At 37.4% G+C, this 25885-nt stretch overlaps 1 protein-coding gene across 5 annotated transcripts in view; it reads right to left on the bottom strand.

Annotated features, from left to right (window-relative positions):
• Positions 1-7072: 7072 nt before the first annotated feature.
• Positions 7073-25885, bottom strand: part of LOC124157990 (low-density lipoprotein receptor) — a 223772-nt gene continuing 204959 nt past the window's right edge. For 3 of the 5 annotated variants that reach the window (XM_046533124.1, XM_046533123.1, XM_046533126.1), the window contains 5 exons: positions 24711-24909; positions 18890-19009; positions 16127-16284; positions 14756-14911; positions 7073-9418 (listed from right to left, as the gene is read on the bottom strand). In XM_046533124.1, coding sequence (XP_046389080.1) covers positions 9374-9418; positions 14756-14911; positions 16127-16284; positions 18890-19009; positions 24711-24909 — 678 coding nt within the window. In that variant the 3' untranslated portion in view covers positions 7073-9373. The remainder of the gene's footprint in view (positions 9419-14755; positions 14912-16126; positions 16285-18889; positions 19010-24710; positions 24910-25885) is intronic. The other 2 variants (XM_046533125.1, XM_046533128.1) reach the window with 2 other exon arrangements.

Below are 25885 nucleotides of genomic sequence, written 5' to 3'. Positions count from 1 at the left end.
GGTACCGGACAGATATCTGCATGGGCATTGGAAAAGTTAATCGGAAAAATAGCTAAAAAATACAAGGATTCTTACTTCAAAATCCTAAAGCAAAAGTCTGTGGAGCATTAGAACAATTGGGCGAACTTGTCCCCTTCCATTCCGTGTAGACTATTATGGAATTTATCAGATCTTGCGGGAATATTTAATGTTATCATCAAAGATTGAACATTAGTATTGAGAGAATACTATTTTTTAGTTCTGCTGCAACCTTATCGCATTTTTATGAGCAATCGTACCTAAATTAATTTGGCTTTCGATCTATGAAGATATTATATTTTTTGACGTTATGAGAATGATTTTCTTTCTAAGAGGAGTAAAAAATATACAATTTCCAGACTTTTTTAGTGCTTGATCAATCTATTTCCGATAAATATAGTATATTGTATACATTTATATGTAAAATAATATAAACTCTACGCTATTAACATGGCCTCCTTTAATATACAAATATTTATTAACTTTGAGGGTTGGTAAAAGTGGAAGAGGGAAAGCTTTAACTCGCCGCCTTAATAACAGATGGCTACGGATTTTAATCGTTGAGGGCCTACTGTGGCAGTACCGCAGTACTTCAAGTTCAATCTGGTTCAATCTCCAATGCAACGAGTGCAGTCAACGGACCCGGAAGCGCATCCCTTTCTGCACAACTTTCTGCACACCCAAATTAGGGAGGATGGATTTGGGAGAGAGTTCGTTGAATACACAAGAAGTTAGCTTGTGGTTTGATTTTCTTCGTCAATTGGTTAATTATATTTTTTTGTTTCTACCTTTGCTTTTGGATTTAAAAAAATTGATTTCAAAAGGTCATAAAAGACAAAGCTCAATGATGATTATAATTGACATGAAACGTGGCCAAGTATTTATTTTTGTCATAACTCTTGCGAGACTATCAGACACAGATCTTGCAGACCAATTGCTGATGAATCACTTCCATACACTGGGCAATACATTTATGAAATATACTTTTGGGGATATTAATTTTGAAGCTTTACTACCTAAGATCCTTTGAAAGGTAAAAAAAGGGACCCAGAAAAGTAATACACGATCTCATGTACGAGGAGTTCTCCGCAGTGGCGTAACTATAGTTGGGGGGATGAAGGGTTAGATTCCCCCAAAGCCTCAAAGGAATAAGTTATTTTAAACCATTGTTTAGTTTTGTCATTTAATAACTGCATCTGCTTAAAGTTAAATTTTTAGTGCCAAAATGATGTAAAATGTACTTACAGGCAGGTCATTTTTCAAAAATGTTCCGGGACCCCTCGTTGCCTGTGAGGGTAGGGGGTTGGCTCCACAGGCCATCTCAACCCCCGCCCGAAGCATATTCCTATAGGAACTATAGTTACGCCACTGGTTCTCCATGTATGTCTAAGTTTTTATTAGCCTTCGCCTTCCAAAGCATTTGCAAGTGTCCCCTGAAGTGGCCTGCCAGCCTGGTGAGTGACTTCCCCGATGCTCCATGCTTTGATATAAAAATTTCAATAGTGACTATCAGAATGCATATACCTTGCCCAAGGTGAACCAAAAATGGGTTTCTTTGAACGTAGGTTTTCGCAGCGAGAGGCATCGTTGCTAACGGCTTCCGGGTGCAGCTGCGTGTTGCACTTTGTGGTGCAAGCTTTCGCGTCCGTTGCAGGACGCATCATCAGGCGATGAATGATCGCCATAGCAAAAATGGGTTTGTGAAGCAGAGCAGGATTTATTAGAAAAACCTCTCAGGGAGGGGAGACGGAACAAGAGGAAGAAAATGTGTGGAGGAAACTCGATGCCAGATCCCTGTGGGGGACTCAAAGCCTTGGGGCCAGTCAGTGGCATAGCCAGAGGGGGGGTCCGGACCCCTCTTGCCCCCCAAAATATAAGAACACTATTATTTTCATTCATAAAAGAAAACAAAATATTAAAAAATCATGACTTTACTAAACGCCGCCCTCGGTGGCGGCGGGGTAAACTCCTCGCCTGCCATACATGAGGTCGCAGGTTCGAGTCCCGCCTGGGTAAGTTCCCCTTACCCAGGGCATGGTTGTTCGTGTGCGTTTCATTGTTGAACTTGTTGAATACCCCGATTTAAAATGGCCTATGAGAGCTGTATTCGGAGGTTTGGGAAAAAATAAAAATAAAATATTTATTTAACAAATGAAGTTTTTTCTATAGTGAAAAGTGTTAAAATTAGTTCAAACCCATTACTTAGTACCCTGGTTTTCAAAAATTTTCCCCCCTGGTTTTGAACCCCTTCTACCCGAACGAAATTCCTAGCTGCACCAGTGGTGCCATGATGCTGGAATACTGTTCCGGCACTCATTAATCGTTAAGACAGGACGTAATAGTCTAGTAACACTTTTATAGGTTTCGGTGCCACAAATTTTTAATATCTACATTTGTAACCAAAGCAGTTGTTTTTTTTTTTCTATTTGTTTGTTCAATATGTGCAGAAAAAATTGGTGGTTGGGTGAATTGTTGTACTGTACTGTAAGTTTTTTTTTCGGCACTGCTAATTTTGCCGTGATACCATTGTTTGGGGGCTGTTGGGCAACTGCCTGCATTGTCTCAATATTTTGGCACTGCCATGAATTCTTGTCAGGGGCTTGATCTCTTTGTAACAATGAGTAGCATTGTACCGATTAAATAAAACTATTGAGAAATGCAAATTCTTTCTGGTGAGGATGACCGACATTTTTCTCTACAATTCTGCTTATCTAATCACAGATCATAGATGGCTTCAGCTATCGGTTGGTGCCAATTTAGTATTTCTTTTCCAGCTCTATAAGTGTCTAAATCTCTCTTTTAGAGTACCCCACCAATGTGCCAATAGCTGCAATGAAAAGCAGTACATAGCCAATGGAGAGAGGCTTCAGACCCCTCTCCTAATTTTTATCCCCTCGAGGGAGACTACCCGTGATACATCTGATGATGGGATCATCCTCTGATGCCAAGGCTGTAGCCAGAAAAGATTTTCGGGGGGGGGGGGGGGTTTATGGAATAGTAGACAAACATAAAATTATTTTTATAAGATAAATAAAATAGCGTATTCAGTTAAATATACACATTTATTATAAACCGTTAAAGGAAAATACAAATATATTTTTATAAAATTAACTTTAGCCTTCTAGCTTTCTTTGTTGTGAACAAATTAATTAACTCCTCGGTGTCGATGTCAATTCTGCAGTGGATTGATATCAAAGCCAAACCGCTTAGTCTTTCTTGGCCTGTAGAGTTTCTTAAATACCTAAGTTTTGAGGCGTTTTCAGAGGAGAGAAAGTCCTCTCAGGAGTACATGTGGAAATAGGCAGTGTTGCGAAGATCTTTAGGAGTTTGAGAGTATTTGGAATCTATAAGCCTATCGACTATTTCTTAATTCAATTCGAACACGACCCTGAAGTTTTGTTGCTTGCGTAGTTGGCCTAGTACGTGCTATCTAGTGACATTTAGTAGTGAGTAGTGATACTACGTACTATCACCACTCACTACTAGATGTCACTGCGCCGCTATTTAAGATCGTCGTGTGAGCACCAAGCGAGCATGAAGTAGGTAATATCTAATTTTCTTTTCATTTCAGGGGGGGATCAATCCCCCTTGATTCATTCCTGCAACATTCTGCACACGAAATACAGAGCGCATTTAATATTGTGCATGGTTTCCCAATGTGTGTATTGAAAGCAGAATATTATTTTAGGCAAGCCGTACACCACCAAAGCTCCTGCCAAAGCAAGTTTTTGTAGCTACGTACCTGATGTGAGGCTCAAATGATGGAGAACCATGCCGTCAACTTTTGTGCACAAATCAAAGAAAAGTCCACACCTATATACAGGGTGTCCCATTTATCTTGACCACCCAAAATAACTTTTTGTCCAGATGCAAATTCAAAAATGTGTCAAGCAAATGGTCATTAGCCATCAGGGGGACATTAATCAGCATTGATCCGCAGGGGGACATTAATTGCCTTCCTTGTAGCTATGTTATTTACAAAGATATCAACAGCGGTATGTCTTTTTTAAATGGCACCCTATATTTTTTATTCGGCAATTCATTTCATCTCCTATAACTCCTCCTGTTCATATCTTTGCAAATAACAAAGCTACAAGGAAGGCAATCATACTGATTAATGTCCCCCTGACGGCTAATGAACATTTGCTTGACACATTTTTGAATTTGCAACTGGAAAAAAAGTTATTTTGGGTGGTCAAGATAAATGGGACATCCTGTATGTATGTGCACCCTGACACATCATTGTTGGAGCTTAGGGGAATAAGCCCTTTCGCATTCGTGAGTGTTTAACCCGTTGTAGATGAGCGAGAGGAGGTAGCCGATGAACTTTAAGTTGGAGGTCCTCTGTCAGCCAAGAGTGAGGAAATGCCACCTACATATGTACTACAAAGTTTCCCTATTAAGCAATTTCAATACTTAGAATAGCAGACACACCAAACCTTCCTAAAACAATTTTACAGATTGAAAAGAAGGGTTATCAAAGCATGTGAGGAGACCGATGTCACCTTGATGCTTCACTAAGGCAATGCTCTGAGCCACACTGCTCAGCATATTATGGGAGTTCTTGCCAAGGATCACCTTTGTAACACTACTGCATCTCCTGAGCTGCCAGGACATAGCCCCAACAAACTTTATAATGCTTCTGAGAATGGAAATTTTCTTGAAAGGAACTCATTTTGTGACAGTTTTGAGAATCCAATCCATCTTGAGGAGGATCTCCCTTTCTTTGAGTCAATCAAAAAGTTTTTAATCATCAAGACAGTCATATCAATGTTGAAATTTCATTCATTAATAAATAGGACCACAAGTACCAAAAACACGGAATCTGTTCAGCATCCTTAACTCCTTTCGGCTTCAATTTATTTTCTGAATATCGTGCATCTATCCTCTATTTATTTTTCCGTGGTTCTTTGAAAATGGAATGGTAGGTAGTGAAATGATATTTTGTAGTTTTTAATCAAAGTAGAACAGTGAAATATGACTATCATTTCATATCGTTTACGATGAACCCTATCCCCATTAGAGCATCAAGAACAAACACAGCTATTGCTACTCGTATAAAATCATTTAATGCCTTCAAATGCATCATATCTCATGAAACATGAACTCTTTATGTTCATTATGGATTTTTTAACATTATTAAACTTTCAAAATATTTATAATGTTTCCCTAAATAGTGCTAAAATTATTAAAATATATCGGGGTTAAAACAAATGAGGGGATCTCATTGATATCAGAACCTTGAGGAACGTTTACATGCACTACCACCACTACCACTCATGAGAGAGCTCGTTGTGTGGAATTTGGGGTGACCTGATGTCATTGGGTCCGTTTTGATCTAAATTTATACCTAATTATATTTATATCTAACTTATCTTATTTCATGAGTAATTAAAAACAACTCATCTTTCAGGAGTCCTGTAGGAGATCCCATCAGGGGCGCAGCTAGGAATTAAGGCTGGGGGGCTTAGCTGCAACTAAAACAGGGGTGTGTGGGGGTATGGAATACCCACCAGGATAAGCGGTAGGTGCGAGATTAGTAAATTTCGGAATTTTAAGATAAATGGTTTAAAATTGTGATTTTTATGGCTTTCTGAGGGATATTTTATAAATCATTACACTATTCTATTAGTAATATCAATCCAATTAAGTAAAATGGATTAAAATTAAAAATTTCTCTGAGCTATAGCTAGCCCACAATGGCATTGTGGCATTCTTTGGGGACTAAGATGCAACTCCATGATTGGTCTACCTGCTTTTTACCAGTTGTACCAATTGTGTAGTTAACCATGGCCCTTATATACCTTAAATACTTAAACGCCATTATGATGATAAAAATATAGTCTCATGTCTATGCTTGTCGCAATTAAAATTAATGAAAAAGTCGACGCCGTATGATCACAATGAAGACAACAAAATAACCCTTATTTTTTTGGAAACTGGAGTAACATTCCAAAATGCTTCATGGGATGGTCACTTTATAGATTAGTTCAACTCCATTTGGTGGCGTAAGGTGGAACAACATAATGGATTGAACTGAAAAAAAGTTTTTGTACTGTCCATTTCTTTCCATGGCGAACGTTTCTTGCAATCTGGCAGACCTCCATACATCATCCTCAATGTCTATCACTGATGCTTGGGTCAAAAAGGTAAACACGTCAATGATTTCCCTTCAAATCGTTGGGCAAAATGATCCTTGCGAATTTGAAAGCATTCGAGCCACAGTAGTTGGGTTGCTGGGCACAATAGCTCCCAATGCCGGCCAGCGGGTGTTTTCTTCTTGCGGCATGCGCATAACAAAGGGGCCTACCCCTTCCATCAATGCACGCCAATCTTTTGACACTGTTGCCTAGAGTACTTGAAGCCACAGTTGGTCACGAAGGTGACAATGAGGACACATGGCATTCATTGTTACGCAGGGAGACAGGTTTTGGCTGCCAGAGCATGTGGGGGTGTTGCGTAGTGCATCTTGTCATCAGGCAAGCACTCATTAAACAAGTTCTTAATTTGTGTGACAAATTGTGTGATTTAATCAGGTTTCTACAGACCCAATGCATCATTGTAGGTTACATGCATACAGTCGTGCACACACAGATTGTGTTGCATGTAACCTACAGTGGGGTAGCCAGGAATATCATTTGGGGGGGTTCAAAATCAGGGGAAAAATTTTTTTTGAAAAACAGGGTACTAAGTAATGGGTTTTGAACTAACCTCAACACTTATCATAATCAAAAAAACTTCATTTGTTAAAGAAATATTTGGTAAATTCATGATTTTTCAATACATATTAAGTTTTCTTTTATGAAGGAAAATATGTAATTGTGCTTTTATATTTTGGTGGGGGGGGGTCTGAACCCCCGGTCCTCCCTCCTGGCTACGCTACTGATAACCTTGAATCAAGGGCATTAAGTCAGTACCTATGTCTTTTAATGAGAAGCAGAGAGAATATATAATGTCTTCAATTTATGTAGAATGATTTCTTGCTCAAAGAAAGGTTAAAGCAAATTTATGGATAGTTTAAGAAAGGGAGTAATTCAGAAATAAAACATCGAAAAACTATCAGAATAACCTTTAATTTTCACATAAATTAAACTGAAATAATCACCTCTTACTTTCAATTATAAAAAAATAACACAGTATGCATGACATATGGACGAAATCTCCCTCAGACCAATAATCAAGCATAAATATGTGAAGGGTCCTCTCCCAGAAAATTAATGAGAAATACTTGAGCACATTATGCAGTTCTGTCTCAATAGACATAATTGAATTACTGAAATAACAGCGTCGAATTTCAAAGAAATAAAAATAAAATTTTTACGGGGAAATATAAAGTTTTCCACCAACTTCTAAACCGATTGGAAGAGCAATTTTAGTAATGAACTTTTTTGTTAAACAAGTCTGATGTTGGCCGAGAGAGGAAACCACAAGTAGCTACTGCTCCTTTCTGGGCAATGTCTAAGTTCTCATTTCTCAATAAGCATCAAATGCAACTGGTGCTCTTGCGAGGAGGAGTTATCCTTGATACAAATGTCACGTGGTAACAAGAAGCCATATCTCACAACTCTGAATTTAGCTTCCAAACAAGAATTTTGAATTATACATAATTAATAGTTTCATTTCATTAAATAATGTCATTCCTGCAAAGCAAAAGTAAAATGCCTACTCACAGAGTTGTTGCCTACCATAATATGACCAAAGCAAAAGCAATTTTAAAAAGTTACAAAACTATTTTGATGCCATCCTCTTCCACCATTTTTGTCCATTAGTATGGCACAGTGAGACTGCTTAGTATTAAAAAAAAATAGATTATTCGGAACACTGGAGAAAGTTTTCTTTGCAGTGGGAATGGATGGAGCAAAATCACCACATAAATGAATGAAACAAAGCCCTGAACATATTCCAGTGGTCTACAATGAATCACTAATCAGGTGAACCTAAATAAATTTTTGAAAACATTTTAACAGATTGCACTCAAACAGGGAATGTAACAATTCAACAACAAAAGAAATAGGAGATTAAACGAAGGAAATACATTGTACACGGAAAGGCCTGGGTGAAATGTTTGCTCTCTCAACAAACCAACTCAAGACGTATTGATTGGTCAGTTACTCTCTTGCTCACAAATGTTCACGCTTTTACCGATGCACACACTCACACAACCATCCCAACAACTGTTCATTTGTGCTCGCTTGCAAAAACGCATATCAATGCACCCACTTCAGTTTCATACATTCAGGGGACACCTACAGTGGAGAAAAGGAATCTAAGAGGAACACATCGTACTCTCATCACTCATATAATGCATACACAATTTATACTTCACTCATGACTTGGTTTTTTTTATTTCTATTTTTATCCACATTACTGATATTGAGCCAACTGACTTTGGCACTCAAGAATTTATTGATTAATAACAAACAGTGAAAAGAATTTTTTTTAAATTATCACCCAACAAAATATTGTTGCCGCTATCTTCACTTACGCAGGGCTTTGGTTGAGAAAAATCATTGCATTCCTTTCGTAAATGCTTCTCGAAGGAGTGCTTGGGATAGGATGGTCACATACAACAACACATTTGGACATAACAATGCAGGGGACGAGGGCTTAACTTTCGAGTCATCATAACTGCGGCATCCCTTCTTAGTCTCCGTCATCAGGGGCACATGAAATCATGCATATCTTTGGCAGCAATCCTGGATTGATTAAACACAGTACTCATTCAATAATCCAGACCACCTGCAGCTAAGGCAGCCGGCAGCTTGCCTGGCCACTCCGTTTCTGTGGACATGACAACAAAGGAAGGAGGACAGTCGAGTGGGGAAGCTGCCTCCAGCGCATCTTGCTTTCTGAGATCATCCTCGACAATCGTACCCAACGCACCATTGTCTCTCTTCCCCGCCTCCTCTCTCGACATTCGTCACGCAACGAAGCAACTCAAAAGAGGCTGACACAGCTAAACACCACAATCACTCACCACTTTGTTCCCTTTTATGTCCACACACACACACACACACATACACACGCACATCTTAGCCCTCAAGGGATTCCTAACAACTTTTCCGAGTGGGCCACCATGGGATCTTGTCACAAGGATAGTCGTATCCCAATAGCTTAAAAAACGTTCCCACTGCGAGGCCAAATTAGCCAAACAGGGAGTCACCGAGGGAGAACTGCGCTGTAGCCAGAATCACTATAGAGAGTGCGCTGGAGAATGCATGGCAAGAATGGGCATCCATTCACAAATAATCAGGTCCAGTTGCCATGACAACTCTTTCTCCTCCCCACATCTCCGCATGGTGCCTCCCCCCCCAAAAAAAACTTAACGGGAGCTCCTGAACAAGCTCATGACCTCTTAAACATATTCATTTGTTCCAGGACTGTTCAAGGGTTCTTGTGCCTAAAATGATAGGAAAAAGGTAATTACAATTTTTTTAAAGAACAAACTTCACAAAAAAATGAGAAATCAATGTAGAGCCAATGAAAGGGAAAAAAAAAGAAGGGGGTGTTGAAGTTATCACCTCCCTCTCAGGAAACAATTCATAGAAAATAGTCATGAATGTGTAGAATGAAAAGAGGTGAATGTATATATTTTTCTATCATAAAAATTGGTTTGGAGAAAAGATATCCATAAGATTTAAACTAAAAAAATTCAAAACTTTGATAATAATCACAAAAGGAATGCTCTACATAACTAGTAGTGACTTTGCAACTAAATGAATGTCTTCCTTTCAGCTGTTCATCAAGTTAAGAGTAGTTCATCAATATGCCCATTGAAAACAATGAGTGTCAAAAAAGTAGTATTTAAATCTATTAAAAAATCTAATTGGTTTACTTTCATAAATAACAAATTAATTTGAAGCTATTCAAACGCCTGAAAAATGAATAATGGACACAACTTCATGGAAAATATAGGCATCTCTCTCAATAGATAGAGAGGCAATATAAAAACGAAAGAATAAAATCACCATACTGTAAAATACAGTGACATATCTTCTACCTGATACAAATACAGGTATATATACTCTCATATGCTCATGGAATTGGGTAAAAACATGCACTACACTAATTTGTGAGGAGAAAGTGAAGACCTGGAATATATACTTTTACATTGAAGGAAAAAAAGATATTTTGCAGGCCAGCGATTGTACAGTGCTGTTGTGTTCAGCAATGACATATACGCAGTCCTCTAGTTGCGTAAGCTTTGATCAAAATACATCCATGAAAAGGTTCTTAGCAACCGTAAAAAATGCCACCAGTTTGGTAATTTCAGAAAGCAAGCAGGAAAATTTGAAAAATTTGCTTGAATAATAATTAGATGTGCATGGTAAATTGAACAAAAGGCTTGATTTTTTTCTCGTTCAACAAGAAAGCAACATAGTTTTATTTTGTCCTTAATGCCCTTCATTTACTTTTATGTATTGATTAATATATTTTTAGAAAAAAAAATTGAGATCTCCATGGAATCTCATGTATACATAAAAAATCAATTTGAAACAAATGAAACTTATCAAGAGGATTACCTAATATGCATACCAACAACTCATTAGTATCACCGTAAATCACACATTTATGTCACTTCATGTAATGTAAATTAATACATTAATTTGTAATCTAAAGTCTGAATATGATATCCCATGCAGCCTACAACAAAACACATCAATGCTACAATCATTCACAGTTCAAAAAAATTAAATTCATACAGCACTGAATTTAATAGCTATTCAATGGAAATCAATTTTTTTCGCAATAAATGAAAATGAATCCATAGACTTATTTCATGTGAATGAAAAATATCCCCTTTAATCTTTCGCATGATTCATTATTTCTCCAGTAATATCTTATGAGTGGGTATGGTCACCGCCTAGCATTGGATAAAAAATTTGAAGACTTCCAGGATAGCAATTTGATTGATCAATGCTGACCCTGCCTCCCATTATTTAGAAAAGGAATGAACCTTGAGAAAAGGAACGCTGGATACAGGAAATTAAATTTTCTCTGAAAAATTGCACATATTATAAAAAAAGACAACGTCCCCAGCAAAAAGGAAAGTCATCTGTGTTACAGGGGTTGATGTTATCCTGAACTGAAATTTTTGAGTCTGCTGATGTCAGATGTCCATTTGTCACCACCTTAAGCATATCAGTCACGGTTGGCCCAGAGCCAGTTACTATGCACAGCTAGTACCCGATCAAACAAAGGGGGACCGAAGGGGCCCTGGGACTCAAACCAAACATGAGACTTCCGCCAATACAGAGGTAAATCTTACAAAATCAGAAAAACAGAAAATACCAAGTATATAAAGGGATTCAAAGTGAAGCTGGTTTGTTCTTTGGTTAACATGTAGTCATCAACATTGACGTTAATATAGATGATACGTCTATACTGTATTTACTTGTAGAAGCCGCACACCTATTTTCTGGAAATGCCAGTGAAAAAAATGGGGGTTCGCTGCTTACACGAATCCTCCAAATTTTAAAGTAAGCTGCATTCCATTTTCCCTCAAATTATTATCGTTTATTTCTCCAGAGTTTAGCATTGAAACCAGTAAAACCTTCACAGGAATTACATTTCTAACATTATTTAACCTTATTAATCATGGAAACGTAAATTTATTGATTTAGCAACGAATCACGAGTACCTATATATATTAGACCGCACCCAAAAAGTGTTAGGAAGTTTTATTTTCCTCGCGAGCCAGCCCAAAAATGGGGGTGTGCAGAATACACAAGGCATAATTTTAATCACATTAATTTGTAATCTAAAGTCTGAACATGATATCCCATGCAGCCAACAACAAAACAGTATCAATGCTACGTAGCTATAATGAACTCACAGGTTTATGCATTATATCGGTATAGATACACCAATATACATAATGTAAATCCCTGCATCATACTGCTGTAATACAGCATTAATAAGTTACAAAATACATCATGTACAGTATACATCAATTTCCTTGGTAAATACATTATGTATGCGAATTCTCGTGCTGTGTGGGACAATCATTCACAGTTTAAAAAAAATAAATTCATACAGCATTGAATTTAATAGATATTACACGATGTCATTATTAATTATTAATATATTATTTATATAATATTAATTATTATTAATGATATGTGATTATTGGCTAACACAAGTAAATACGGTATTATAAGAATAAGAAATTTTCCATTGTTACTAAACTTGACGCGTTTTTAAGGGACAAAACTAAGGGCACTCCAACAATATTCCACGATGGATGCAATAGATGACACACCCAGGGGATATGCGACTTGCATGTGAAATGTGTGAGAGAGATGCAAATTAAACCTATTGGTAAACCGAACTGTAAGAACTTCCTCGTGATTTACGCAGACTAAACAAGGCCCATTGTCGATGGGATGGGAGAGCATCACCTCTTGCGTTACTGCTGGCATGCCATCAGTCGAGGGAAAATGATTAAAAAGACCCTTCAAAGCGTAGGTGAACAGCCTGAGCTCGCTGAACATTTCATGCGCTCGGTGAAGCAGTGGTCTCTTAGTCCAGGGGTCAAAACTGAAAAATGCATGATATGCGCTAATGAAATTTTGAATCGGAACTTAGTGTTTCACGGAAGACATAATTTTATCGATGGGAGCATGGGATCATATCACAGGAGGTGTTGGAATTATTACGAAAACGCAGCGGCGATCCTATTTCATAATTCTGCGGATACGATAGTCATTTAATACTATGCGAAATCATTCGCAAATTCAGGACAAGGGGGCAATGTAACGCTGATTAATGCTGCTGATAAAAAAACACTTTATCCATTGGCATTGTTGATGTAGCTATGAACGCAACCAGTGGCACGTCAAGCTGTGTCATTGGAAACTGCAACTACAAACTGCAATGCTTTAAACAGTGAGCCTCCCATCGAAATGGGCCACCCACATCCTAAATCCAGCCCTCTGCACAGCTATGTGAAGGGTTGATGTCAATTGACATTGGTGGAGCCACATTTTGGATTTGTGTCACTTATACTGACTAAAAAAATTTCTGTACAGGATAACAATTGACTCAACACATTCAAATTTAACATTCGCATGATTACCTTTAAGGGCACTAGGTAACTTCACCACGCAAACAAAAAATTGCAAAGCCTCTGCTTCCTCTGGCAGTATAACACAGGTAAGCATTTACAAAACAATTTTTTTTTCCAAAATTGAAAGATACGGCACAGACGTTACACTATATGCGAGTCTATGTCTACAGCATACAACAGCTTCAGTTAACTGGCATGTTTACTCAAGACTACTCATGCATCTTTAAGACAGTTGGCTGGAATTTGCTCCAATCAAGTTCCACAAAAGAGATTTAGGGGCTTAAAACCCTTAGGCAATCCCTGGAGTTTGGGACAGATTATGAAGACTCTCATTACAATGCTAACAAGTCTACAAGAGGTAAGGAAGCCTGATAGGAATATATCCGGAAATCTGGGTCATGCCTTTATATTTGGATTGGTAACAGAAAAGAACAGGTGTAGCACATCGATTGACTGTACTCAATGACATGCATGGCTAATACTCACCACAGGTTCACAGTACAAATTCCTTTTATCAATTATCTCCCATTTTCACTTGGACAGGCATGAAAAAACGGCAGACATGGGTGGTAAAAAGCATTCACTGTCATTTCTTTGGAAAGGGTTTCTACATGTTTATCATTTTGCATGTGTTAGAAGGATTCTTCACAAAATTAGACTCCCTACACACAAAGAAACTATGCGAACTGAATGTTCTATTTCCTAAGAACATTTTATCTTTCCACTTAGGCTTCTGAGAATAGGTCACAGCAATGAACTAGCAAATAAAGCGACCAGTAATATGCACTCCAAATAACATGGAAATCAACTGTCATGATAGAGGATAATCCAGGAATATTGGTAGAGGCAAAGGAATTCTTTCTTGAAGAAAAGAAGGTTCCGAAGACATTTGAAGAAGAAAAAAGTTAAATGATAAATATGTGGTCACTTATCATGGTGTCATTGGACTCATAGCTGCAAAAAATACTTGCAGAGAGCCAGAACTCTTTGCTGAACGTGCTGAATTAATCATATTTAAAACTGGTTCTGCACTGATAATTAAGCAGTTTGGGCATTACTTAAACAAAGCTTATTTTATAGAAAGCAGGAAAGGAAAATGGCATAAGTTTTACTTCCTATCTGCACTTAATAAAATCAAAAATTGAAAAAAATTACAACTAAATACTCAATAAGCATCTATGTGTCCTCAAAATTGGCAATAAAGCATCAAATCCAAGAGAATAATTCTCTTTCGGTTGACTATGTAGCATTTAGATGGATGTATGTTCCTATCAAAAAACAAAACAGCCTGGTGAAATATGCACTCACTCAAAATTAATCAATGATGAAGCCTCACACTCATTCTTTGTAGGCTTTTTGGAACTGATACTCGTCCATGCTGCATGTAGGCATTTTGCAAATACCATCTCTCATGTTATTTCTATAACTGACACTAAAGTGCTTCAAAAATATTTGCTTAGCAAAATACATGTTCACTCATAAAGTAGAATTAATGCAATTGGATGACAAGATGAGGGAGAAGCACAAAAGCCTCCTCAACGAAAGCAGTCTGTTGTCAAGGTGTCTTGTGTGATATATTCTTTGTTTTCTCAATGAATGCTGCCGTCAATCAGCGCAGCGAGAGAAGGCTTATCTGAGCGCACAGCCATCCACACCAAAGGCCCTTACCTCCTCTCCCACCGTGGACGGATAAATCCTCGTCGGGTGCAGCTGATTCTTCTCTAAAGAAAACTGGTCTTCTGTCGTCTTCCTGTACACCGGGTTATCAAAATTCATACTCGTGACATTTCTGTGCAAAAAGTGCCTGTAAGCTGCAAATGCCATCTGAAAATCAAAAGAAGAGAAAGGGGTCATCACAACTTCGAAACACATGGACAAATGATTCGTACACGCACTCACTCGCTAATTTGTTTATTTAACCAGAAAGTTGGTTTGGGCATGTGAGGGCTTGGCTCAGTAAAGTAGACTCTTGTTAATACCAACAACCTTATCACAAAGTTCTCGTTTACTATGAAGCAAATTGTTGCTCCTCACGAAAAGGCTAATCCAATCTATAGCAAAATTAACGTCACTATGAAATTTTTGTTATTACAAAATTACAACCTAAGTCCCAGTCCTGGCATTTACAAAAAGAACTTTGTTACGAAGTTCTACGGAGAAGCAACGGCATTTAGGTAGATATACACTATGCTACGCTAGCTTCCAGACTTTATTATGTAATATTTTCATAACAGGCTAAAAATGACTGTTCAGCCATTGAAACATGTAAAATACGCTCGACAATGGCAAATGACAATCGAAATGAGTTGAAAACATTAAAATCCTGTGAAAATTACAAAGTTAAACTGTTCACCCATCAGGCAGATGCCTCTATGAACCATGCTAAGATGCATAATTATCCTTCCAGTTAAAATTTCTAAAAGAAAAATATAATACATACAACTTTGACGCTCTGCATGGAAATTAAGGTGACATAAGTTGCTAGGCTACCTGACCAAAAACTCAATCAACGGCTTAAGTTTCGTGACCAAAAGCCCTTATGGGGAACGACTAATGTAAGCCTCCAAACATCCAAAATGATGGAGTTTTTGACCTCTTGAAATACCATAGCATCCTTCATATGATTTCAGTTGTGCCATGTTTTAACCTCCACACCTCAGTCATCTGCCTTCAGTGTCTTCATTCATATATGTACATATTATGGCACAAATCCACTCTCTCAGAGTTTCAAACTGAAGTTGGTTAGGATAGGTGAGGGTACGGCTCACCCTTTACTGGGCCACAGGCATATAAATTTCACATAATTCAATGTTTTTTCAATAGGCTTGCACACAACACGAATTAGGTACCACAAAAACACTGGTAGACAACTTTCAGCTTCCCAATTACAAAAAAAACCTTCGTTGAAAGGCAGTTCTAATCAGCTCTGTTTTTTTTTTAAAAAGCTCTCACCTACTAACCATACTCACTCTAAATATTTGCACCTTTCAAAATTGAAGCACTTCTACAGTTATGGAAAATGATGAGACAATCACTCACCAATCCCACCACCAGTATCACACTCAGGACAATGCCAATGGTGATGCCAGCAACCATTCCGCTGTCCGCATCATCTGGAGCATAGATGGCAGGACCATCTGTTCCACCTCCCGACTTTCCACTGCCGGGCCTTCGAGTTGGGTTGTTTGGGTATAAGCCTGAAAAAGAAAAAAAATCCACATGTGAAGTAGGATGCCTACAAATAAGATATCACCGAATTGTATCAAAATTGTTAAAAGTAATTATTTTCATTGATTTAGAATAATAAGTATTCTCAAGCAATTAATTGTACCATTAAATAATTTTTTAAAGAATGATAGCTTGACTAGGAATATATTATTGTATTTGCAATTGTTACATTAACAATAACTACAGTAGAATTTCGATTATCTATCCTATTTATAAGATGAAAGCCAAAATGAATATGTACTCAAATTAAGATAATCCAATCATGATAATTTTATCAGCAATTTTTACTTTGGTTTCTGTCTCAAATTTTCTGAGCATCCCCTGCAACCATTCCCTTGAAATAATGGCGTCTTTTAGGTGGAGAAGGGCATGAAGGCATTATGACGGGGTCACTCCAAAGATGTGGGGGAATCAGGGGCAAAGTTCTTTACATGCCACCTCACCCAGGGGTGGATTCAGCATCCAAATTGGGGGGTGGGGTTATGACCTGGGTCCACGGAGTGTGGAACACTCCCACAAGAAAGACTGACAATCTCCCGTGTAAAATTTTTGCTGGGAGTGCTACGCTCCACGATAAATACAACTAAAATTTCTGTCACGTTTGGGACTTGGAGCCTTTGCATATAAACTCGCTGCACTCCATCGCAAGGATACAAAAACTATTTAACAAATGAAAATTGATAGTAATTTTTAGGGATGGTTGGATCGGATACCTCAGATCCAAATATCCGCGGATATTGCCCTTCATCGGATCCAAAGTCACGGAAGACATCGGATCTGGATCCGAAGTTATGTAGCAGAATTTCAGCCGTGGAAAATAAAAAAGGCGAAATACGACTGGCACATAGTGTAACTCTTCCCAAGAGATTGAACAATCATCGGGGTAATCTCAGCATCAGGAATTTTAAAATGCATTTGGATCCGAAAATATCTGATTCGAAAGATCCGGCTCCGAAAATGAAGGGTCGGATCCGAATCCGGATCTGACAAAAATCCTGGATCCGTCCATCCCTAGTAATTTTTGATAAAATATGGGGAGGGGTCATGAACCCTATGACTTCACCCTCACCACAACACATTCACCGCAGAGCAAAAATCTTCAGTCAACCCCATACAGTGAAAACGTAAGAGTTATTTAAATTACAAACAAAAGCACAACCCAATGAAGGGAGAGCATTAAAGATACTCAATTGGTTGAAGAATACTTGAGAAAATTTAATGGAGTTATTTTTTATGCTCCCTAAAATTCTGACAAGGTGCCCTGTTGCCCTTCTGGGTGAGGTAAGAGTCAATTCACTGCATTCGTAGGTGTACTGCAAGGGCGTACCCAGGATCAAAACTTTTTAATAGTGTGTCCAAGATCGAAAAACTAATGTTTGTTTCTGCTAGGAGATCAGTCATTGTTTTTTGCAAAAAGCGTGCATATTTTGTTATGTAAGTATGACACAGCAAGTTTTCTCCTGTTGTATTAAGAGCGTTCAGTCGTTATCTTGTTATGGTGTGCTAAGTCATAATAAAGGAGAGTATAAGTACCAGTCTGACATTGTCATTGTGTAAGAACAAAAGATTACTTACAGGGAGGAGGGCAAGCCATGGTCGTTCAAGTTGTTAAGTTGTAACATTTTAGCATGGAAAAGGTAAATGAAGACAACATTTTAAGAAAATTACTACAGCGCTTTATTAGCTTAAAAAAATTATTTGCTTGAAAATAAATTATCTTAGTCAAATGTCTTATATGTACTTTGTAGGTTTAAAGAAAATGTGTAGAAAACTTTTAACTTTTGTTTCAATCCATTCCTGAATTTCCTAAAAGACCTTTACGATTGTTGCTTCGAGGGGGGGGGTGTGGGGGGGGGGGGGGGAGCAGCTGCCCCCTTGCTGGGTACCCCATGGTGTACTGGTTTAACCTTTCAGTCGTAATGTCCACTAAAATGTATTGTAACATTGTATTTATGAAAATATATAATACCCCATTTTTATTTTTGTGTCTGATCTGTATGGTTCTACTCTCTGGAGACCCTTGTGTAAGTTCCTATCACTCAATAAAGAAGGAGGCAGTTCTCGAGTAAAAGCATGATGGGTAATTTGCGTGATTCAGAGCAACCCTTTCGACTGACTCAACGATTGGATAAGTTAGGGAAGGATTTTATTCAATCCGATGACAAAATGGAGATGACTTTTAAAGGCTTCTTTCTGCCGTTGAGGTAAATCTACCCATTAAAATGGGCATAGACCAAAGTTTTTACCTAATGAAAAATGATAAATATTTTTAGCATCAGTGCCCATAAGAACACAGTTAATGTGAAATATCAAAAGAATAATTTCTTAGACAAAAGAGAAAATTATTCCAAATGAATGACTGCAAGGGTTACACTTTACCTAAAGTACTCAGAAAAAAAACATTATGTGTATGATCCATACATATATTAGTATGATTGACTTGTTGGTCATATATTTGTTTAACGATCAGTGTGACTAACTAAGTTTTCACCAAGTCCCTGTACTTACTACTAACTAAAAATAAATAGGTAAGTTAGTTGAAGCTGAAAAATATAAGTTAGAAAGAAAACTCACTTGTATGAATAACTGTGGTCGATTCATCATAGTCACCATCATCGTCGTCGCTAGGGATTGACTTTAAACCAGGCAACATTCCAGTTAACACACCCGAAAAATTTCCTGCAGAAGAGTTTGCTGGAAAAATATTCATGCAAACATGCAATCCATAACATTTAAATTATGAGGGATGCTCAAGCAGGAATAATCAGTCATTAAGATGCTCACATTAATTAGTAGGCACAGCTTGAAATTAACATAGCATGAAATTCAAAATAATTTTTGAGAAAACATATAATTAATCCCATCGTGCAGAAATATTAATTAATGCAGGAATAAAATATTAATTAGTAACAATGCCTGATGGTTAAATTATTTGGCTGCTCATAGATTAGAATGATCATGGTTCCCATTAAGCATAAAACTCAGCCATAAACATAGAAACAAACAAAACCAAGAAGGTAAAGTTTATTATGACCTTATTTTTATCAGCTTTCACAACCTGTGTATGTTCCTGGAACAATATGTTGCCATTCAATATTCAAATGCCATCTATTATTCTTGCCACATACATTAAACATTCAACTCCCTGAGTCACATTAGCGTACAGTTCATTCACTACTGTTGGCATCAAAATGATGTGCCGCTGTACTTTACAAATTTATATCTGGATTTCAGTACATGCCTTAATAATGATTAATACGTCATTTTAAAGGAAATTTTATTCTCATTTCAGTTTAATTTTTTGTTTCATGAAAATTCAAAAATGTAGACACATAAGTGCAATAAATGATTCCGCGCACCATAAAATTAGCCGTTTTGTCAACTTCATGAACTTTTTAACTCAACCTTGGGAAAACTACTACGTCTACAACATTCATCTTCTGCAATAAGTTGTAAACTTAATGAAGATTAATAAAATGGCTTTAGCATATTTTTGTAACACATATTTTGTTGTGAAATAACGAAAATGTTTAAACACTATCTAGTCCTACAGTTTACCCTGAGAGAAAAAATAAAATTGATAAAAACACTCCTTAATTTATTTGAAAATTTTCTATGATCTGAAAATACATGATTTTTATGTAGTATAGATTATATATGGGCATCAAAGAAATATGCCGGAGCAAATGAATGTTGCATAGCCATGTCTTGGGTGCGAAACTTTTACTTCCCAGTAACTGGCCCTGGCACGGTGCGGCGCCGTTTGGCAAGATGACATTAATAGAAGTTATTGACATTCACAAATATCAATATTTTTATAGATAATGGATCATAGAAAAATTTCAAATAAATTAAGGAGTGTTTCTATCAATTTTATTTTTTCTTTCGGGGTAAACTGTGGGATTAGATAGTGTTTAAACATTTTCGTTATTTCACAACAAAATATGCGTTGTATAAATATGCAAAAGCCATTTTATTAATCTTCATTAATGTTTGCAACTTATTAATAAGTAACAATATTGTGGTAGATGAATGTTGTAGGCGTAGTAGTTTTCCCTAGGTTGAGTTACAAAGTGACCTGACTCATCTTTGACTTAACACACACAATGCGGATGCCTTGAATACAAGGCATCAGTCTCGTTAGGTTTCTCGGCCCGCCATCTGCCTCCGCGTCTTCTACTAGACCCTGCAATTGTGCCCAGCGTCTCAGAGTGTCTTCTCCTGTGACTGGATACAAGTCGTTTGCTTGCAGCAGATGTTTTGCCTTATTTTTATTATAATATATATTTATTATAATTTTATTATAATATTTAATATTTTCTTTATTAATAGTGCAAATTTTAATAATTTTGAACTATGTATGATTGTATACGATATAGGAAGACATAATTTCTCATATTATTGCAAAATATTTTTTCCGCGTGGCGGTGTGTTATGATAAATTTTCTCAGCATTGAGTGTGTTAAATGAGGTCTTGAATGTACACCATTGTGTGGCGTTATAAAGATTAAAGAGACATTATGGAAAACGGAAGATAAGTGGGGGGATGGCATTGGTTTCAGCCCGCACAGTTTAATCCAAAGGCTAAAATTCTTGAATTAGCACCTTTTACACACTGAGTGAGAGCTCAACTCCAATGTTTCTGTGGCAGTGGCAATCTACCTTTGAAATCTTTTGAAAAACATTGCAAACTAGTATGGAGAATATGGAAAACCTCACACATGAAACTGAAAATAGATTTTTATGCATGCAAACATCAAGTACGAAAATGATTTTACGCCCAAACATATTAAAAATGGAAAAATCCATCATGCATCCTAACGAGGTTAAGATTGAGTTAACCCATTCGCATCCATTGCCTAGGATTTAAATCAATCCATTTTCAGGTAAATAAAATCTACATGTAAAGAGGAGTACCTATTTCTGAGGGGATTTACAATGAAAAAATTTCAGATGGCAGATGCTATCAGGTACACTATCTGCACAAAAACTTACGAAAAACTAATAAGATAGCAGCACGATCAACTGATAGTTACAAGAAGGCTGTAAATACACTGGAGGTGCTGTATTAGAGTTTTAAGCGTGGTCAGAATTCCGCCATCTTGGTTTGACCATTTTCGGACTTAGTCTCAAACAGTGTATGTATATAATCAAGTATTCTATTCCTTATATCGCCTCTGATTTATAAAATGAAAATGTAACCATTACTTTTTGATAGTCGTCAGAGTTTTACAATCGTTTTTCGTACTACTGTGTATATTAAACTGTCCATGTAGTCATATTGCGGTGATAATATGTATATTGTTGTGAACATACTTTCATTCTATTATTGCAATCAGTCTGCTATCGTACGATTTCTATTGGCTGTAATCTTATTCATTTGCCAGTAGAAGTGCACTTAATTACACTTTTAATTTGTTATTTTCGGCTAAGCTAGTTACACAGCCTACCCGTGGTGATTTGCAATAATTTCTCCTTGGGAAAAGATATTCGAGGCTTATTTTCACGAAGCCTTCCGATAATGATAGAAAAAAAGCTTTAATGTGTTCGTTAGCAATAGTTTATTTAAACATAACAACGATCATGACCGAATATTTCACCAAACAGTTAGCATTGACTCTTATGGGATTATCGCAATGTTTTGGTGTTAAAGTGGGCGTGGCTATCCTACCCAAGCACCCCCATTCCTGCCACACTGCGCTCAACGCTCGGAATCAGTTATGACCCCTCCAGTGTATTCACAACCTCCTTGGATAGATATCACCATGCATTCTGCGTAACGGTACACACGCTTGTGGTGTTTGTGGCCAGGTTTCAGGCCTCACGCCAGTGCGCTTGCGGATGCGAATGGGTTAATATGTAGTTGAGGTACTGGCCATTTAGCGGTGTGAGGGACCTTTCTTGAGATTTTTCACAAATCCTCAATATCTCACCACTCCAAAACAGAAATACACACATTTTAATCAGGAATATCACAATTAACTCCTGAGGACACAGAGAAATTATCTCTAGCGCATTGTAGTGTAAAGAAAGACGTCTCTGGCACTTTCCGAAGTTAACTAGCTAAGCCTGACATCCTTTTGTAAGATTCTAGTACTATCTGTTGAAAGGAATGATGGAGGGAGAGAGTGAAATTTTCACTTATGTTGAACAAAAATGAACATTGCAGCCATTTCGGCTTTTAAAAAAATCTCAATGATAATGAGATTAGAGATTTCTCACATGTATGAGAGCAAGTAAAAAAAAACTCTGAAAAACAATTGATAGCGTATAATCTCCGGGTACACGAAGTTTGCAAAATAATCAAATCATGCTAAAGCTTTAATGTAAAATTATAGCTTCACCAAAGCTCACACAAGTTTATTCTCAATAACTGTTAACACCAGCGAAAAGAAGCATCATAATCCAGCAAGCATCATTTTAGTTTTTAAACATCAAATAGAATAAATAGTACTCTCCAAGTAATAAACACTGAACTAAATTATTAATTGAGCTACTACGTAAGTTGGGATTATGACTTAGGGGAGGCCACCCACCGCTGAGATCATTTTCCCAATTAAATCAATGTCCTGCCTGCTGTAACGCCGCGTCCATGATGTTCGGCATGATTGATTATGCCATGGTCCTTGGATTATGCATTGATGTTTGAATTGTATTTTTATTTGTATGCATGTTTATGTTTATATTGCTGTTTTGGAGTTGAGGGCACTATGGTGGTGGGGGAGTAAACGATTGATTGTTAGTAAGATAGCCATTTTGGATGCAGGAGAGAAAATAAAGCTCTAAACATTATAAATGATAATTATTGTTTAAGAAGAAAAAAAGGTAAATTTTTAGGTTTTAGGCAACAGTCCGAAAGGGCGTGGGTTCGTATCCCTGCGCTGCCACCAAAATTTCAACCTCTGTAATGTCGCAACCTTTTTTTCTTCTTAAACAATAATTATCATTTATAATGTTTAGAGCTTTATTTTCTCTCCTGCATCCAGAATGGCTCTCTTACTAACAATCAATCGTTTACTCCCCCATCACCATAGCGCCCTCAACTCCAAAACAGCAATATAAACATAAACATGCATACAAATAAAAATACAATTCAAACATCAATGCATAATCCAAGGACGATGGCATAATCAATCACGCCGAACATCATGGATGCGACGTTACACTGCCCACAGCCCACAATTAGGGAATGGAATTCCTCTGAAAAATCTCCACCACAGCCAGGACATAAACCTAGGTCTTTGTGATTGGTAGCCAATATTCTCAAGTATTTTTAAACTACATTATCACGTCACTAGTGCTGATTTCTCTGACATATGCAGTTACCATTTAACCTTTTACCCACTTTAGACAAAAATATGCATCTGGATGTTTCTTGACCCGGGAGACCAAAACTGCAAATTTTTGTCGAAGATTTTTCTACCCAGGTGAACGAACGCTGAATGTTTCCTAACACTCCCTGTTTTATGACGGTCGCGGGTGTGTGATGCCTTTGTTTCGGGACCCAACACTGCAGGGCTTAGGCTTTATCCTCAAAATCCGGGAGCAGGTACCCGGGCCCCTCGTCTTATATTATCCCTCTTAGCGGTAAGGGACCGCGGTCATAATTGTTTATCCAGTCATTTTGCAAATTAAATATTTTTTCCATTCTCAAAAAATTTAAACTAAGAATTGAATTATTTGTCTTCTGAACTGGGTTTGCAATTTTTAAACGAAATTCTGCGATAAATATCAAATTATATCTCGATTTCAGTATAAACATAACAAAGAAATTGTTGCCGCATTAAATGCATTAATATTGATGGTAGGGTTTCGTTCAAAATTTTACAATTCTCAGAATAAAATGAGGAATTCAATTCGAAGTCTGCAATTTACGTTCAAGCAATAACTATCCATTTAGCTAATTCACATAAACAAAGCATGATTGACCGCGAACCAATGCCACTGCTAGGGTTATAAGTGTGGAAAGGAGGGAGCCCAACTACCCTCGGAGTCCGAGATAATGTGGAGTCCCCGCTATAGGAAGAGTCGAAAAAGTTAGGTGCTCAGAGTGTGTGATTAACCGCGACACCCTTCTTAACGAATGTCCTGCAAAAATTCTCCGTATGGAGGGGTCGGAAGAGCCTCTTGGAGCTCAGTACAGCAGTCACGCTAAGGCGAGAACTCCACCGTCTCGAAAGGGTTAAAATGCAACACAGCTTCATTTCCAATAATTGTCAATACAGTGCAGAGGTCCTCATGTCTCAGGGTTTTTAATGGAAAATTTGATGATGATTTGATTGTATGTAATGCCTAACAGAGAATAAAACATCAAACATGCACCAAAAAGTGGCCAAGGTTATCTTTACTGAAGCAAATAATTGAGGATCAGCATGAGCTCTCTCCTTATGCCTACCTTCATCAACACAAGTGAGTCCATCGGGCAGGAAGCGCAGACCATCAGGGCAAGCACAAGAGATCTTCGGAGATCTATTGTTTATCTGGGGGGCGGGCAGGCAAAGATGTGAGCAGTGTCCATTCACCATCTGACAGTAATTGTCACCATCTGGTTGACGATAGGGGTGATACACATGAACCACCATGGGGTGCTCCAACTGTGAAGATTCAATTGGGAAAATGGAATACACATACGAATAAATATATATATTAAAAAACTTATGCAATTTCTTAATACGTCCCGATGATTCTACACATGTGACACATTCTCCTTTCATATTTCAGTCATGAAATTAATGCTACAATTAGAAAGCAAAAATCAATTACCAACCATATTTCAAGGTGTAAAATCATTGTTGATTGTGATCACATTGAAAGCGTGAAGGCTCACATCCTTAACTTGATTCATTAAATTTTTATTTTTGTTCAAATATATATACAATATGCTCATATGTATTATCCCCGGATCCCTTCTAATTACTAGAACTAGAACTGAATAGGGAGGGAGGTCACCTTTTGAGCAGCCAGAAGAGAGCCAGAGAGCAGCCTACTATGTACATTGTTAATCAGGAATGCCTAATAACAGCAAAGAAATTTGCTTCTGTATCTTTCTATGTATCTCCAATTGGCAAGACCTTCAGATGTGGGGAACATATAGGTATGTGTGAACAAGCAAGCAACTGTGAGAAAAAACTAATTGAATTAGGAGGAAAAAAACAGATTTCCCTGGTGTTTAGATTCTTACTATGTATACAGACAATTATGAAAAAAATATAATAATTCTTGAATTAACGATCCAAACCCACTAAAAAATTATTTTAGTGACAGGAAGTTTCACCAATCGGTCACCTAATGACTCACAGGACCTCAGCTAAAGGGTCGTCAGGAAATTGGAAGTGTCTTCTACCCCTCAGATGGTCTATCTTCCTTCACATATTTCACCCACACACAACGGAATATGTTACATCTAAATGCTGAAGATATGTAAATCGTTAAGGCAAAGTTGGAGAAATGTTCCAGCAGATTAACTCACTTTATTCTTGAAAGACAGAAATTTCATCCACAAATTTATCTCCATGGTTAATAATTAAAGAAAACAGAATTTTTAGAGGGCTATTTCTTTGAAATCCATTT

Source organism: Ischnura elegans, chromosome 4 (genome assembly GCF_921293095.1).
Source record: "Ischnura elegans chromosome 4, ioIscEleg1.1, whole genome shotgun sequence".
Taxonomy (NCBI): domain Eukaryota; kingdom Metazoa; phylum Arthropoda; class Insecta; order Odonata; family Coenagrionidae; genus Ischnura; species Ischnura elegans.
The sequence above is the reverse complement of the archived record's forward strand: the minus strand, read 5'-3'. Positions and strand labels throughout refer to the sequence as shown.